The sequence below is a fragment of the Uranotaenia lowii genome, chromosome 3 (genome assembly GCF_029784155.1).
Source record: "Uranotaenia lowii strain MFRU-FL chromosome 3, ASM2978415v1, whole genome shotgun sequence".
Classification (NCBI taxonomy): Eukaryota; Metazoa; Arthropoda; class Insecta; order Diptera; family Culicidae; genus Uranotaenia; species Uranotaenia lowii.
In genome coordinates, this window is record NC_073693.1 from 183,290,677 (window position 1) to 183,307,122 (window position 16,446).

At 33.0% G+C, this 16,446-nt stretch overlaps 1 protein-coding gene and 1 long non-coding RNA gene across 3 annotated transcripts; both read left to right on the top strand.

Annotated features, from left to right (window-relative positions):
* Nucleotides 1-2,392: 2,392 nt before the first annotated feature.
* LOC129756273 (dromyosuppressin) lies at nucleotides 2,393-12,786 on the top strand. 2 transcript variants are annotated; one of them, XM_055753094.1, is made up of 4 exons: nucleotides 2,393-2,491; nucleotides 8,974-9,188; nucleotides 12,485-12,585; nucleotides 12,691-12,786. In XM_055753094.1, the coding sequence occupies exons 1-3, from the start codon at nucleotides 2,445-2,447 to the stop codon at nucleotides 12,580-12,582; spliced, it is 360 nt and encodes a 119-aa protein (XP_055609069.1). In that variant the 5' UTR covers nucleotides 2,393-2,444; the 3' UTR covers nucleotides 12,583-12,585; nucleotides 12,691-12,786. The 2 variants fall into 2 exon arrangements, with proteins under 2 accessions (XP_055609069.1, XP_055609068.1); XM_055753093.1 differs by having other exon boundaries at nucleotides 12,485-12,786.
* A 1,804-nt stretch (nucleotides 12,787-14,590) lies between these two features.
* LOC129750527 (uncharacterized) lies at nucleotides 14,591-15,741 on the top strand. The gene is made up of 3 exons (XR_008738397.1): nucleotides 14,591-14,673; nucleotides 14,738-15,608; nucleotides 15,676-15,741. It is a non-coding gene; the product is annotated as an uncharacterized LOC129750527 (long non-coding RNA).
* Nucleotides 15,742-16,446: the final 705 nt, after the last annotated feature.

Consider the following 16,446-nt stretch of genomic DNA (forward strand, 5'->3'; position numbering starts at 1 on the left):
GAAATCTGAATCTGAAATCTGAATCTGAAATCTGAATCTGAAATCTGAATCTGAAATCTGAATCTGAAATCTGAATCTGAAATCTGAATCTGAAATCTGAATCTGAAATCTGAATCTGAAATCTGAATCTGAAATCTGAATCTGAAATCTGAATCTGAAATCTGAATCTGAAATCTGAATCTGAAATCTGAATCTGAAATCTGAATCTGAAATCTGAATCTGAAATCTGAATCTGAAATCTGAATCTGAAATCTGAATCTGAAATCTGAATCTGAAATCTGAATCTGAAATCTGAATCTGAAATCTGAATCTGAAATCTGAATCTGAAATCTGAATCTGAAATCTGAATCTGAAATCTGAATCTGAAATCTGAATCTGAAATCTGAATCTGAATCTGAAATCTGAATCTGAAATCTGAATCTGAAATCTGAATCTGAAATCTGAATCTGAAATCTGAATCTGAAATCTGAATCTGAAATCTGAATCTGAAATCTGAATCTGAAATCTGAATCTGAAATCTGAATCTGAAATCTGAATCTGAAATCTGAATCTGAAATCTGAATCTGAAATCTGAATCTGAAATCTGAATCTGAAATCTGAATCTGAAATCTGAATCTGAAATCTGAATCTGAAATCTGAATCTGAAATCTGAATCTGAATCTGAAATCTGAATCTGAAATCTGAATCTGAAATCTGAATCTGAAATCTGAATCTGAAATCTGAATCTGAAATCTGAATCTGAAATCTGAATCTGAAATCTGAATCTGAAATCTGAATCTGAAATCTGAATCTGAAATCTGAATCTGAAATCTGAATCTGAAATCTGAATCTGAAATCTGAATCTGAAATCTGAATCTGAAATCTGAATCTGAAATCTGAATCTGAAATCTGAATCTGAAATCTGAATCTGAAATCTGAATCTGAAATCTGAATCTGAAATCTGAATCTGAAATCTAAATCTGAAATCTGAATCTGAAATCTGAATCTGAAATCTGAATCTGAAATCTGAATCTGAAATCTGAATCTGAAATCTGAATCTGAAATCTGAATCTGAAATCTGAATCTGAAATCTGAATCTGAAATCTGAATCTGAAATCTGAATCTGAAATCTGAATCTGAAATCTGAATCTGAAATCTGAATCTGAAATCTGAATCTGAAATCTGAATCTGAAATCTGAATCTGAAATCTGAATCTGAAATCTGAATCTGAAATCTGAAATCTGAAATCTGAAATCTGAAATCTGAATCTGAAATCTGAATCTGAAATCTGAATCTGAAATCTGAATCTGAAATCTGAATCTGAAATCTGAATCTGAAATCTGAATCTGAAATCTGAATCTGAAATTTGAATCTGAAATCTGAATCTGAAATCTGAATCTGAAATCTGAATCTGAAATCTGAAATCTGAAATCTGAAATCTGAAATCTGAATCTGAAATCTGAATCTGAAATCTGAATCTGAAATCTGAATCTGAAATCTGAATCTGAAATCTGAATCTGAAATCTGAATCTGAAATCTGAATCTGAAATCTGAATCTGAAATCTGAATCTGAAATCTGAATCTGAAATCTGAATCTGAAATCTGAATCCGAAATCTGAATTTGAAATGTGAATTCTGAATCTAAAATCTGAATTGTAATCTGAATCTGAAATCTGAATCTGGTGCGATGCCTTGTAGATGTTTGATTGTACATACGTTGAAGCTGGGGATCGATTGAGAGAACTTTAAACTTCTAGTGAAGAGTTGTTCGACGGTGTTCATTTTTGTACAAAACTCAACGGTTACTTACTGTTTACACTGAATCGACTAAATTCATTCATGATCTAGACCGTCCATAATTAAAACATGCTTAATTAAAATACTAACTTGTTACCGTTTTCAGAATGCTACATTTTCAAAGCTTTGATCTTAATTTGTATTGGCAACTGGTGTTGATTTTGACAGAATATATACTTATATACTATCCTTATATACCTTTATTAGAAACTGTGATGATGAATGCGATTTTCGATACGGTTTTTAAATGCTGAAAATTATTTTCTATTTCAAACACCAAAAAAAGTTTCCATTCTATTGCTGTGATAAAAATTTAATAAACTGAACATGCCCGAATTCCCTACGCGTATGAATGACTCTCACTCACAGCCGATGCCATATCACTTCAAAAGAAAAAAAAGATCTAATATAGTTCATCTTATTTAGCTAAAAATGCTGTTGAGTACCAACAAATTACTGCTAAACGATGCATGGTCTCTTCTGGCGAAAAACAGTGTACAACATCATAGCTCAATACATATGGAAAGATTCAAACGGGATTTTTTGCGCCGTCGCAACTTTACTCCTTGTGTCGCTATAAAAGAATGGAAGCATGTAGTTTATGCTCATTACATCATTAGAGGTTTCCAACGGATCATCATTAAATATACTATTGCTGAAAGTGCCGTATGAAAGAGAGTTTAAACTTTTGGTTCCATAAACGAGTGAATAAAATGTAAGTGATTTTAAGGGCTGGATTAAAGGATTTAACTAAAGCATACAATAACAAAATAATAAAAGAACTGATGAACACAAGGGATGTCGTTAAAGTTTATAAAATACTTAGGTAGCATTTTTCAAATAAACAATAAAGGATTACATTTCTATGAAAAAAAAGTTCCGTTAAATACCGCCCTATTAAAATGTGGTACCTAATTGAGGTATGAAAATCAATTGAGCTGGATGATAAGCGGATCATCGTAGTCATTCTTCATAGGGACCATCGATAAGGATCGCGTTGTATGTTTTAATGGATATGTTAGAACGGAAAAAAAGAAAACAATTTTATATGATAATAATTTATATCATCCATGTGTAGCAGTGTTAAAAAAATGCCTAACGTTGCAGGCGGTTCAAAGTATTTCCGTAGACATTGCTTCCCAAACATGAAGGATGAAGATTTTGAATCGCAATCTAGGTGCCTCCAATTTCGACAGACCGTTATGAACAGTGGTATCACATTAACTAGATACTAGTAGTACCCTTCTCAACCCGCTCGTAACGATAGTTGTACGAATAAGAAATATCACAATTGGAATACAAACTAATCGCTGTGGACTCTCTCTCAAACCAACAGTATCTTCAACTTTTTTCGACAACTTTTTTCGACATATTCACAGAGTGACAGAGTGACTGGCCAGAAAGTGAGGATGCAATTGGAGGGGGAATAACTGCACTTCTGCCTAGTAGGTCTAGTATGCAGTGCCCACTGTGAACTTTTTAAATTTGGATGAAAAAAATGCAAACAAACGGAAATTTAGTCAATTTATTTAAATAGGTATAATTTCTCATTTATCTGATAATTTTACGTTAAGTCTGTCGGTTTCCTTGCATTTCGTTTGGGGTTTTTGCTTTCAGTTGAAAATAAAAACGTGTACCTACCCCTTTTAAAATGCGGGGAGAAAACCATACAAATTTGAAAAAATTAAAAATTTTTTTGCTTATCAATTTTTTTCAATCAAAATAAAGATGAAGATAAGGTACAAACTCAGTGCAAACTCGGGGCAAGTGCAAACGTTCAAAAAAATTAAAAAAAAAATATTAAAAATTTGCGCAATAAATTTCAAAAGAAGGAGTAATTGATTTCGGGTTCCAAGTTCTGGGTCAGGGGTTGAAAAAACGGGTCATCCATATCAACTGTTGACCATTTTTGCGATATTGTCGTGATGATGCATCAGACTGTGATGAAAATTTGCACATGAGAGTTTTGAGAGAAGGGCTTTTTATTTTCATGTGTCCAATTTTGAATCGAGGGTCTGAACCCTTTTCCGTCGTCGTCCATATACAATTTTAAATGTTTTCGCGATTTTGTCGTGAGTATACATCGATTGAGTTGACAATTTGCAAATTGGAGTTTTGAGGGAAGGGCAAAAAATGTTAGGTATCAATTTTTGGGTCAGGGGTCATTCGTTTTAGATGTTCGCTGATATTTCAATATTGCCATGAATATGCATTAAATTGAGATAAAATTTTGTTCACGAGATTTTTGAAGGCCAGAAAATTGATTTCATGTGTCCGATTTCCAATCGAGGTCGGAAAAAAGGAGTCGTTCATAATCTCGGGTCACACTCACAAGTCGGTCAAAAGGGTTGTCCACATTAAATGTTTTTCGATTTTGATGTATTGAAATCAGAAAAAAAATAGCAAGGCTGCTAGGAACGGAAAATTGGTTCCCATAATCAAATTTTGGGACATTGGACATTAGAAGAGAACGTCCAGGTCAAGAAAAGGAGTCGTCGATATAAACAAATCAATGTTTCTACAATACAATAATAGTATGATGTTGCATTGCAATTAATCGAGGTTCACTCACAGGTGTTATATTAGACAGGTAATGAATCTTGAATTTATAATATTAAGTTGAAGAACAAGTAAAAGGGTCATCTTTAATACTGTTGAATGTTTTATGCAATATTGTAGTGAAAATGCATAGACTTCATTATTCAAAAGCAAACTCATCTTCGCGTATTAATAGTTGAAAGCGAAACGGAGTTCGTACGGGATCAGTATAGTTATAAAATCATTGAAATTTTTTGTTCATGAATTTTTCAAATATCCGGGTGTGATATGTAAAACCAAGCACTTTTCTAATTTCAATATGAGCTCTCAATCTATCTGAATTCATATAAATCAAGAGTTTTTCAATACGACTTCAACAGAATGAGTTATATTTCAGGTAAAACACCCATTTTTAAGGACTCGGCTTTAAGGTCGTTTTCCGATGACCTTAAAAATCATAACTTCAATCAGAAGCATCTTATAGCAGACATATGGACGATTTCAAAATGGTATAGTTTATAAAAATCGGTTCGCTAGTTTTTTAATTTTATAATCAAAACAATAATCCGGTTCAATATAACCCTAACCGGCTAATTGTCATTTTTTCTGCTGGGTGAACTATTCAAAAATCTAAAAATAAGAAATTGTAGAACTCCTTTTAGGAAGCCAGAAAATTTCATGAATCGGTAAATCAGTAAACCCATGGTGGATCATGGCCGTAAAAAGGGGGGGGGGGGGGTGGCCCCTCATCCCATGAGTGTCCATCAAAAGCAAGCGAGGTATTCTAGTCTACACTCAAAATTTGTTATTCTCAATCAAGTTATGATGATGGAGTAAGGTTATTCGATAGTAACAATCTTGACTCAGAACTGATGTCAAAACCTCGAAAACTAATCCCAGATTTCAACATTTAGCTACAGTTTTTCAAAATTTTCTCCCTTATTGGTAGTAATTCATTTCTGAATATTAAATTTTAAATAAGATTTAATTCATTTCAGAGATTCTGGTTCCTTATAATCAAAATCGAAAGTGTATTTGTGTTTTCATAATTCGGATTATGTATCCAGTTATGATTCTTGATTTTCGGTTCGAATCATCAATGAAAATTGAAATGAAAAGCTGTGTTTGAAATCATCGTAAATTTGGTTTTACGTTTCCTTCAAAATTTGATTTATGATTTCCGAAACTCATACGCATTTTTTACATTTAATTAATGTTTTTTTTTCTTAATATGAAAAAAAAAAATTAAAAATCGTTCTGAGTTTTTGTTTAATGTTCAGATTCAAAGTTCACGATGATTGAGGGCAATTCTTGACTCATAATTCTATATTCAGAATTCGTTTTCATGTTCATTTCAGAAAACGTATTTAAATTCCGAAACGGATTAAAAATTCAAATTTTGAACCCAGGTTTAAAACTAGGATTCAAAAAGAGCTGTTAAATGAGTTCCACAATCAAAATAAAATTATCAAGATAACTATTTCGGTAAGGATTTTAAATTGCAAGAGATTGCAGGCTTAAAATTCTGATTGTTAGTTCGATTTTAATAACCAACCAAAGTCAGTTCGTTTGTACAATTCAGCTTAAAATGACAGAAATTAAGTGGAATTTGAGTTCATTTTGCAAGTTCAGTCACGTTCAGTCATATGAAAAATTTATTTAAAAAACACATTCACAGGAATTGATTTTTAATGAAAAGGAATTGATGATACGTGAATCTTTTCTTTAAGAAATCGCAAGGAATCATATGTTTTGGGATATTGTATTTTCTTTTTAAGAACCAAAGTTCAAATCTTTAACTAGGATCGAGTTTGCATAAATCCGATTTGAACCGCAAAATCTAAATCTTTTACTTTAACTTTTAAAAAATAAATTTATTTTTAAAAATTTTGTTTTTTGAAATTGAAAGCTTTCTTCAAAAAAGCTTGTTGTAAGTTTAAATCAAATAAGTAAAATTAAGAGGGCCAGGTAACCCAGTTTTACCACGTTTTACCCTGACTTGCCCGAAATTATCTTGAAAATATACTGATTTTTTTTCGGAAAATCAAACGAAAAATTTAAATTGCATCTCATTATTTATTTTGTTTTGTCGCCCAAAAATGGAATTTTCTAAGCTAGATTTATTAAAATAAACATAAACGATTTTTTTGGAGCCTGAAATACGATTCAAAATCTGGTTATCTTTTTCGACGAAAAAATAATGATTTAAATGTTTTTTTTTGTTGAATTCTCCCTGAATTTTTATAAAATTTTCCCGGATATTGCCCGGATTTTCGTTTGAAAATTTGAAAATGGATTTCTCGAATTTTGCCAGGTTTTAATAAAATAGACCGGATTTGCCCGGACCGAATACGTGCGGGAGAACTTCTGGCAATCTTAATCTAAATTAATCAGATTTTGATGCGTATTTTAGGACTCCAACCATAATCGCTGAAAGTAAGTTTCCTATTTTGTTACTTAAGGATTGTTTATACAAATTCTAAACATTATTTAATAATGATCTTAGGATGTATTTTGAAAAGATTTTATTCAACACGAAAAACTATTTATGTAAAAGAACTTAGAGCACCTGTATCCGTGGTCCAAACAGCAGGTTTAGACCCAAATTCCGACCCGAGCAACCGCACTGGTGATCTATTATACCAGTTTCAACTCAACTTTTTCTAGAGCTGGTATAAGGATTGATCCAAAGATGATGAGATTTGGATCCAATTTGACGCAGTTCTAAACCATTTGACAGTTAATGGAACACGAGTGCAGTTGCCAATTTTTTCATTGGATCGGATCTAATTTCTTTGGTTCAATTCTTGTATAAATTAGACCCAAGAATAGACCACGAATACAGATGCCCTTAAAATGAATAATCAAATACCCCCCCGCCCCACTCCCCCTCAGTCAGAGTCAATTCTTCCTGCGGCCCTGTGGTGGATAACTACCATACAATTAGGGTAAGAACACTATATATATTGAACACCATCTTTGAGATTCATCGAATTTGTGGCCCACAAAATATAACCTGAGGTTTTATATATGAAATTTTGGATAGTGTCCACAGCTTCGAATCGATATGTTTTTTTTTTTCGTGTATATAAATATGTTTTAAAATAACCATTTAAGTCTTTTTATCAAAATATTCTTTGTCCCAGTTATTGAACACAATGATTCTAATATTGAACAGGCAATGTTCTAATTATTGAACACGTAGACTTTGGAAATCATTGTAGGTATACATTTAGGGGTATTTCGCATGATAGTATGCTTGCAGGGGCATTTTGGTTGAGCTAGCAACCTAGAAAAAGTTTGTTTATATTTCCAAGCACCAACCGTTGTTTGTTCAATAACTGGTACATGTATTCCTTTACGTAACGAGTATTGCAAGATTGAACGTTCAATAATTGAAACATTGGCGTTTTCGATGATCCAATGATTGAACACTTTAACCCTCCAAAGCCGTTAGGGTCAATATGACCCGAAGCGCACATTTCAAACATCTTTATCATCATTCCAATATACTGATGAACTGGTAGTTTTTACAGACCAAGTATGTTCTATGAAAATAATGATCAAATTAACGTCAAAAAACTAAAATTGGAGTTTTTAAAATCGGTTCATCGAGAAATGAAATACAGCTAAGCAAAGCAAAAACTGGATGTCGTTTTTTTTAAGTAAGACTTTTTTCTACCGGAAAATCTGTCATAGCGGTAAAAACTTTAATTGGACCCCAACATATTTATACATTGTCGGATAAATGAATTCTTGACAATTTCAAACATCAATTAAAATATTTAAATACAGAAAAGCTGTCAGAAGTTATGAGTATTTTAAAAATAAAATTGATTTTTCGGACTTTTAACTTTCTGAACCAGTTTCTGAAATCCTGGTAATACATATCGACTTTATTTTGAAATGATGAGTAATTAGAATAAATTACCTACACAATGAATATAATATCATCAAAATCGGTTAACATTTACAGCCAGGAGAACGTATTCAAATTACAACGCATATTTCCCCGAAACGGATATTTAGCGAACGGCTTTGGAAGGTTAACTTGTAAAATTTTAAGGAAATACAAATAATAAAGGCTGGAAAACAGTTAAGAGTTTAATTTGTTTTTATCCCATTTTTCTCCCAATCATAAAAAGGGCTGTTTTCTTCATGCAGTCAAAAAATCATGTAAAAATTTGAACAAATATTGAAGTTTAGCAGATTGTGGCTCTTAGTCTGAAATTCTTGATAAAAATTTGAACAGAGTTAGAAAAAACTACAATAGTGGTACAACGATTTTTGTTTAATTTTCTACTGTATATAATTGTTTTAATAGGTTTATGTTTGACTAGTGTTCAATATCTGATACCTGTTCAATAACTAGCGCTTCTACTCTAGTTCTAATCAAATATCTACTAATTTAGCCGTTTCAAATATAGATATTATAAAAAAATACTAATTTGCGGAGCCAAAAAAAAACGCGTGATGACAGTTTGGCATATGCCTACTCATCAGATTTCTGAAATCTGAATATCAATTCCTAATCTGAATCCTGAATTTGAATTCAAGATTTGATTTCCAAATCTGAATTCTAAAACTGAGTTCTGAAAGCCACACACACATATGCCGTTTTGCACAAAAAAAATATATATATTTTTCTTTCTTTTTCAGGTTGCGACTACTCATGATCTGGTATCTCTTTTGTGCCGTGGTGGTAATTAATGTATCGTTATGTTCCTGCCAAGCCGTTACAGCTGTTCCACCTATTTGCGAAAGTGCGCTTTTAGATGATATGCCTCAACGCATTCGGAAAGTATGTACTGCTTTGGAAAATTCAAACCAATTTGCAGAAGCCCTTAACGCTTATATCCGAAAGGAAGCAGCTGGTAAGTTATAAATGTACATCAAGAAAAACAAACTACCTAGTAGTAAACTGAGCGAAACAGAAATAGCACTGTCCTTCTTTTTGCTTGTTCAAAAATGAATGGAACAATTTTCTAAATTTTTTTGTACAATAGGTTTAAAAAATTTTAACGGACAATTTAAGCATTTACTTTTACCTTTTCTTCGGTGAACAAAAAAATTCTAGAAATCGTCTAAATATTCAGTTATCTTTTCAAACGGTTCGTAGTAAATTTTGATTTTTTGATTTTATAGAAATACTAAAATGATACTATTTTTATTCCACATCCTTTTAATATTTTTTGGCCTCAGTGACAATTAATTCATCAAGATATTCAAAATAAACTTTGTAAGAATTCATTTGGGCGAAAACCATTATTCATTAACAAGTAAAACACAAAAGGTAATGATTGAAGGATTTAAGGGGGGAGTAGGGTCTAACGGGTAAAAAAACACCATTTTCACAAATTTTTTTAGAGCTATCGTTCAAACAAATGTATTCAAATTTTTTGCATTATACGAAGCATTGTTAAAAGAACATTTAGTAATTTTTTCGTAGAAAAATATTGAAAAATGAGCCGGTGACGGAGCACTTTCGAGGATTCCTTTTAGAAAACAGGATTTGCGATGGACACTGTGTCTCAGCACAGAATCATCTGAAGTTAAAAAATCAGAGCAAAATATTTCTAATAGATGTTTTTCTGGACCCCAACGATTTTATTTAACTTAAAAAAAAATTTATGAAATTTTTGTGGCTGCTTGAAGTAAAAACTACGATTTTTCAGGAAAAAATCCGCCGTTTTTTATCTGTAAAAGCTCCCCAAAGTTAAAAAAAAGAAAATCGTTGGGGTTTGGTATTTTATTTGTAGAAAATATGTTCCAAATTTGAAAAGAATCGGTGAAGTAGTTTTCAAATGACGATGTCCACTGACTTTAGAAATGTGATTTCGAGAAAAACGCGTTTGAAGTTTCTGATTGCAGTATTCTTGCAGTATTAGATAAGAGGAGATAAAGCAGGGGTGGCCAAACCATGGCCCGCGGCTGTCTTTTTGTGGCCCGCGAAGCTTTTTCCAAAATGTTACATGTGGTATAAGCTCTATTTAAGAGTTGAGGCTTTTTCTTGGTTTCTGTCTGTACCATTTGGATATGAAATTTATCAAAATCTGTACCAATCATTCAAGAATTCGAATTAAAATTAGGAAAAACCTGTATATTTTTAAATTTTCTAATATTTCATACATGAACTGTAATTTCGATTAACAGATGTGTATTGTGATGATTTTTTTCTTATTTTATTACCACTTACCTACCATTATTCTTGAAGCAATAAGAGCTTCTAAATGGCTGCATGACACTAGTTTGATTGGTTTATAATTGGTTTATATACGACTTGAACAACTTATTTGTCAAAGTTTAGAATTTTAGGCATTTTAGATGGGAGAATATACTTCATTTGTCAGCTTCCATTGAAATCAATGAAATATTTACTGCAAATATCACGACAAAATAGATACACCCATTACATGATAATTTGCGTAGGGTATTTCCAGATGTTTACCAAATTTTTAAATTTTCTCATTTTTGCAGAAGGTACTATTTGATAGTTTTTGCAGCTTATTAATGATATTTCGAAACAAACTTTTTTTTAAATATTTTATTTAAAAAGCTATTGAAATTCACTGCGTTTTGTTATAATATCCATGTTTGTTTGCCATGTTATAATATCGAATATGACGAAAAGATTAAGAATACATGAGAATCAATGAATTTTTCGAAAAAATCATGAAATTTACGCTTGAAACATTGATTTTCTTGTTTCTCTCAAACTTTTCATCATCTTCAAAAAAAAAAGATTGCGTTTTTTTAGTTCAATCACCTCATATATTGGAATTTCATTCCCTACTTTAAATTTTTTAAATCTGTTTGAATATTTATTATTGATTAGATCATAGATTATAGAATTTAAGATCAATAACAACTCCTTAAACGGCGAAGCCATTGGAGTACTAACTAAAATGTATTAATTTTATGTATCTGTTAGCAATAAATAAATAAATAAATAAATAGTGTCAAATTTTGAAGGCGAGAATTTTTGGGATGTTTCTATAGCCGCGGTCACTGTTCGAAAATCCGATTTTATAGTATGCATTTCATTTGAAACTGCATTTTGAATTGTTGACGTTAGTTCAGTTTTGAAACTATGAATGAGGAGGTCTGGTTAACTTTTGAATTAGTTATTTTAAAATAAATTTCTTAAAAACTTGGTTCACAAATGAATAACTGATCTTCCATTTTTTGGGCAGCGCTGCCGATTTAGTAGCGACATCCAAAAATTATTTGCTCGGAAAATTAAAAAAAAAATAGTGGTGTGGCCCGCCAGTCTATCGCATTTCGAAAATTTGGCCCAACTGTTGAAAATGTTGGCCACCCATGAGATAAAGGCCTATAATTTCTACAGTTTTGCTTCGATTGACTTGAAAATTTGACACAACATTCTTGAAATGTTTTACAATAAGAAAATTAAAAAAAAATAAAATCGATTTTACGAAAGCGTTAGACCCTACTCCCCCCTTAAAGTTTAGGATATTGGTAATCTTCCTCATTATAAAAATCGCCGCTGGCATGTTAATTTGGAAGATTTTCAAGACGGGGCCGTTCAGATACAACGTGGACAGAAAAATGAGATTTTTGACACCCTCCTCCCCCTCCGTGGACAAGCGTGGACATTTGGCAAACCCCTACCCCCCTTCCCGAATGTCCACGTGGACAAATTGGAAATTTTTTTATATCTTATTTGACAGTTATAAAACACTACATTTTGCCTTTTGTTATTGAAATGGCTGATATTGGAAAAAAAAGAAATAAGCTTTTCCTGATGTTTATAAATTTTAAATTTCTGAATTATCATATTTATCACTTGCTTTCAAGTGGCTACTAATTGTTTAAACTTAAACTGGAAAGCTTTACAATTTTAAGATTTTGATTTGAACATCTTAATATTTATTCACCTTTAGAAAATATTTTGGAAGTATGTCCACGTGTTCATGACATAAACCCCTACCCCCCTCTTCGTGGACAAGCGTGGACATTTCCATACACCCCCCTGCCCCCTAAGTTGTCCACGTGGTATGTGAACGGCCCCAGAAAAATTAACAGGTTGTGCTTTTTGCGAAAAAAAAAGTAAGCTGCTATTTGGTTTCGCACAGTGTATGTACTTTAAAAATCCTCGGATTAATTCTGTTACAAGTGTTTTTTTTTTCATTTTTGGCTTGTTTTTCAGCTCTTCTTTATCAAGGTGAAGATTTATTAACGCCAAATAGCAATGGAAAACGGACAGATGTAGACCATGTATTCCTTCGTTTTGGAAAGAAGCGTTAATAGGTACCGACTACTTCCAATCGTTTAAAAGGAACTGTGGTGATAATACATTTAATTTTTATCTTTGTATATGCGTCTCTATTTGTTCAATATGATCTAAACGTTAAGCGGCCCCAATGTGATTTTGAATGTAGATAAATGAAACAGTTGTAAATATTCCATTCCCGAAATATGAGTAAAAATAAAACTTAAGGATTCATACTACATGATGTGCGGTAAATAGTCTTACTGTTTTCTAAAATTTCCGAACGAAATATGGGGTGGTCGTTTGCCTAAAGGCGAACGTGTCTAGCTTATAAGCCAGAGGTTCAGAGATCGAATCCCGCCACCCTAAAAAATCTAGGTTAAGGAATTTTGTAAGTCTCCGGATGTAAAACGAACACAAATAATACAAAAAGAAAATAATGTAACAAAAAAATGGATATTGTAATAAAGGGAGTCCCTGTAACGCCGGTGGTGTGGTAGGTTTAATACTTACCATTCTGGTTAGCCAAAACAAATTCACAGCTACGCTTATTTGTTCATAGATATCGATGTTGATCTTTTTAGTAAAACGATAGGTTAAATTGAAAATCAGTGGCAGAGAAGAGGCAATCATATGAGAATTTTTATAACAACTAGTACACTTTTTATCCGTGTATTCCAACTTATCTTTATATATCTTTTAGATTACCGGAAGTGAAGCCGAAAAAAATAACATTCAAACATCATTTCCATACTAAACACATTTCACGTAGCTTTCACCACCACATCGCGTTGAACTCACTTAAAATTCACGCCATTTCCACCAAGAAAAAATTCCTATTAAGGGAGCGTTTTCTTATTTTATTCGTACAATTTTAAATTGTTATGTGAAGATCAATTGGATAAAAATTGTATAGTTTTTCTTTAGCCACGATGTGCGAATTATTTTGCTCCCGATTCAGATCTCGCCTGGAAAGAGTAGTTGAGAAAAAGAGTGGACACATCTTTTTATTGTTTCTTAATATGTTTATCTACGTTCCTGAATGAATGAAAATAGTTTTTAAATCAAAGAGGTTTTGAACCTTGATGGTAGATTTTCGCTTTTTTTAAATTAAATTAAATTTGGTCATACTGTAGATTTAGCATAATTGATTTACTTACCTTTTTTGAATTAGATTGTAGTCAAAATATAATTTTTGGATGAAACTTATTTTTTTATAAAAATAATTAATTTTGATTCATAACGACGGTCCTCCTGCGAGAAAGTGATGTTAGCTTCGGGCCTTGTGAGCCCGTGACTGCAAAAACACATCTAGCAACGACGATAAAGGGGCTGTTCAGATACCACGTGGACAGAAAAATGAGATTATTGACCCCCTCCTCCCCCTCCGTGGACAAGCGTGGACATTTGGCAAACCCCTATCTCCCTCCCCGGATGTCCATGTGGACAGATTTGAAATTGTTTTTTTTTTTCTAAATATAATTTGACAGTTATAAAACACTATTTTTTGACTTTTTGTTATTGAAATGGCTGACTCTGAAAAAGAAAACGAATAAGCATTTCCTTGTATCAAATAAATCTCTAAATTTTAGTTTTTTTAATTATCATATTTATCACTTACTTTCAGGTGGCTACTAAATATTTAAACTTTAACCCGAAAAGCTTTACAATTTGAAGATTATGATTTAAATATCTTAATATTCGTCGTAATCGATAGATCTTGCAACCAGCAATCCGACCGCATATCACACGACCGTTTCTCTTTTCATCCTTTTTCAAACTGATTACTGATTTCTATTCTGACTTCTTAGCTTGGCCTTCCCGCATAATCAAATATCATACACTGTATCTTTGATATTATTCTGTTCTGATTACATGTATACTAACTATTCGTGTAATCGTTCTAAAATCTTCTTATTTTTAAGCATACTTTTCCATTTTCTATGCGTCTTTGCTAAAATGATAAAAAACTATTTTTGAATGATACGAGTAATAATCCTTAAAATTAACTCAGTATCGTGTCGTGTGTCTTCACTGTGCACAAAGCAAAGGAAAAAAACGCGTGTGTTTTGGTTTTTCCAAATTGTGAAAACTCCCGTTTTTTTTAATAATATATCAGCTTGAATGTAAGTTTTCAGCAAATTTATTATAAATTAATTATTTCTCAATAGTTTGAAATATCTTTTTCAGGACTTAACATCCAAGGTGCATGGCAAACTGTGAACCTTGCGTGTGCAGATGCTCCGAAAGCAAAACACAGCCACTGGCAATTTCTTTTATTATTGGAACCCAGATACGATTCCCCAAGATCCACCGGAACAGAAACCAGGGCTCCTTCTACGGCTAGCGGAAGACGCTGGCCAGTTCGATACACATCATGCAGACCAAAGCTGGAACAGCGCTGATGCGAAAACCAAGAATGTTTGTGGTTACACAGAAAATTTCGATCAAATTAACACCGGAATCCGGATTCAACATGTATCCGGCATCTATGAGTTTCCTTTGGAATGCCGATGCTCGGTGCGTCAGCCGTAAATATTCATTCAGTGCTTATTTCAGTTTTTCTTCTCCATCTCTTCATTTATTTATTTTTTATTCTAGAACAGCGCCGGAGTTTGTGACGAAAAATTTGGCAACTGCGGGCCGCTGCTGATTTGTCGACCAAAACTCAAATTTCAGTAAACCGCTACCACCAAATACCTCACATGGAAACTTCTGGTAATACGATGTGGCCTGCGGCAAGGCCGGCCGATTACGTAAAAATCGATTCCACGGTTCCTGGGAAAGACAGGTGAGGATATAGGCGGCGAGATAGCCGTAGGCTTAGAAAATAGCTGTTCCTGTGCCAAAACGAGCTCGGAACCGAGAGGTTCTGAACCTGTCGAAGTAGTGAAACTTGCAGTTCATCACTCCAGTATTAGGCGGCTCGAATGGATTTTAATGTATCCCAAAATTGTTAAGCCATAGATTTAACAGGATTTGAAAGTCAGTACAAGTTTAAATTCGACATAGAATGGATCAACACATCATGATACATCGCATGCGATAATGATAAGAACAGGTAAGCAATATTTTCCAATATCCTTTAAAAACCATTTAAATTGGTTACCGTTTTAAATTCCTTCTAGATAACAATCGTATGGGTGCTAAAACAATCGGATATGGAACCACACCGCTCATACTTATAAGCAAGACCTCCTGCTTATCAACTTGTGCCCTCACTTAATTGATAGGAGGACAAATACCTGCACGAGAGCTGCTTTTGCTGGATCGCCACCAGGTTTGCTTCTTGAGGTTTGCCACCAGTAGCAAGTTGGTTGTCTTCACCGGAAAGGACAATCTGTTGAATACCTGGCACACACCTAACGCTGCGAATATATTCCAGTCTAAGTTTCATCTGTACTTGTGTACTGAGTTGTTATACCTCAACTGATGATAAGTTCATCATTACCGATACCGGGCACAAAAATCCACTGATTATAAAGTCATGTGCTTAGGCAATCCTGCAGTAAGGTATTCTACCATTTATCAGTCCAGCTAGTTTGTCGGTTTGCATTGGAATCAAGAAGGAGGAATTTTGTGCAAACCTTCAAAATGTTATCGGCAATTGAAGCTAACTATCACTTTGAGAGAAAAGCAGGAAAAATAGAGTGTAGCATTGGAAATCGTATGCCCTTAGATTGAGATCATTTCACAGAATCCATTCGCAACAAATATCTCTTAACTATATAGAATTTCTTTGAATTTAAAGGTAAATGCGATGTCGAATACTTATGGTCAGCAGTGTAAGCGTTTAAAATCAGCAGAAAAACAGCGTAAAAGTAGAGAGTACAGTAGCATATTTCAAAATTCTTTATAAAAAATCATTGACAAAATGTATAATGATTTCTTAATATCAT

Coding starts and splice junctions, on each gene's coding strand:
- LOC129756273 (XM_055753093.1), top strand. CDS start 2,445: ATGAAAGAGAGTTTAAACTTTTGGTTCCATAAACGAGTGAATAAAAT. Junction 2,492..8,973: donor CATAAACGAGTGAATAAAAT/GTAAGTGATTTT, acceptor TTTCTTTTTCAG/GTTGCGACTACTCATGATCT. Junction 9,189..12,484: donor TATCCGAAAGGAAGCAGCTG/GTAAGTTATAAA, acceptor CTTGTTTTTCAG/CTCTTCTTTATCAAGGTGAA.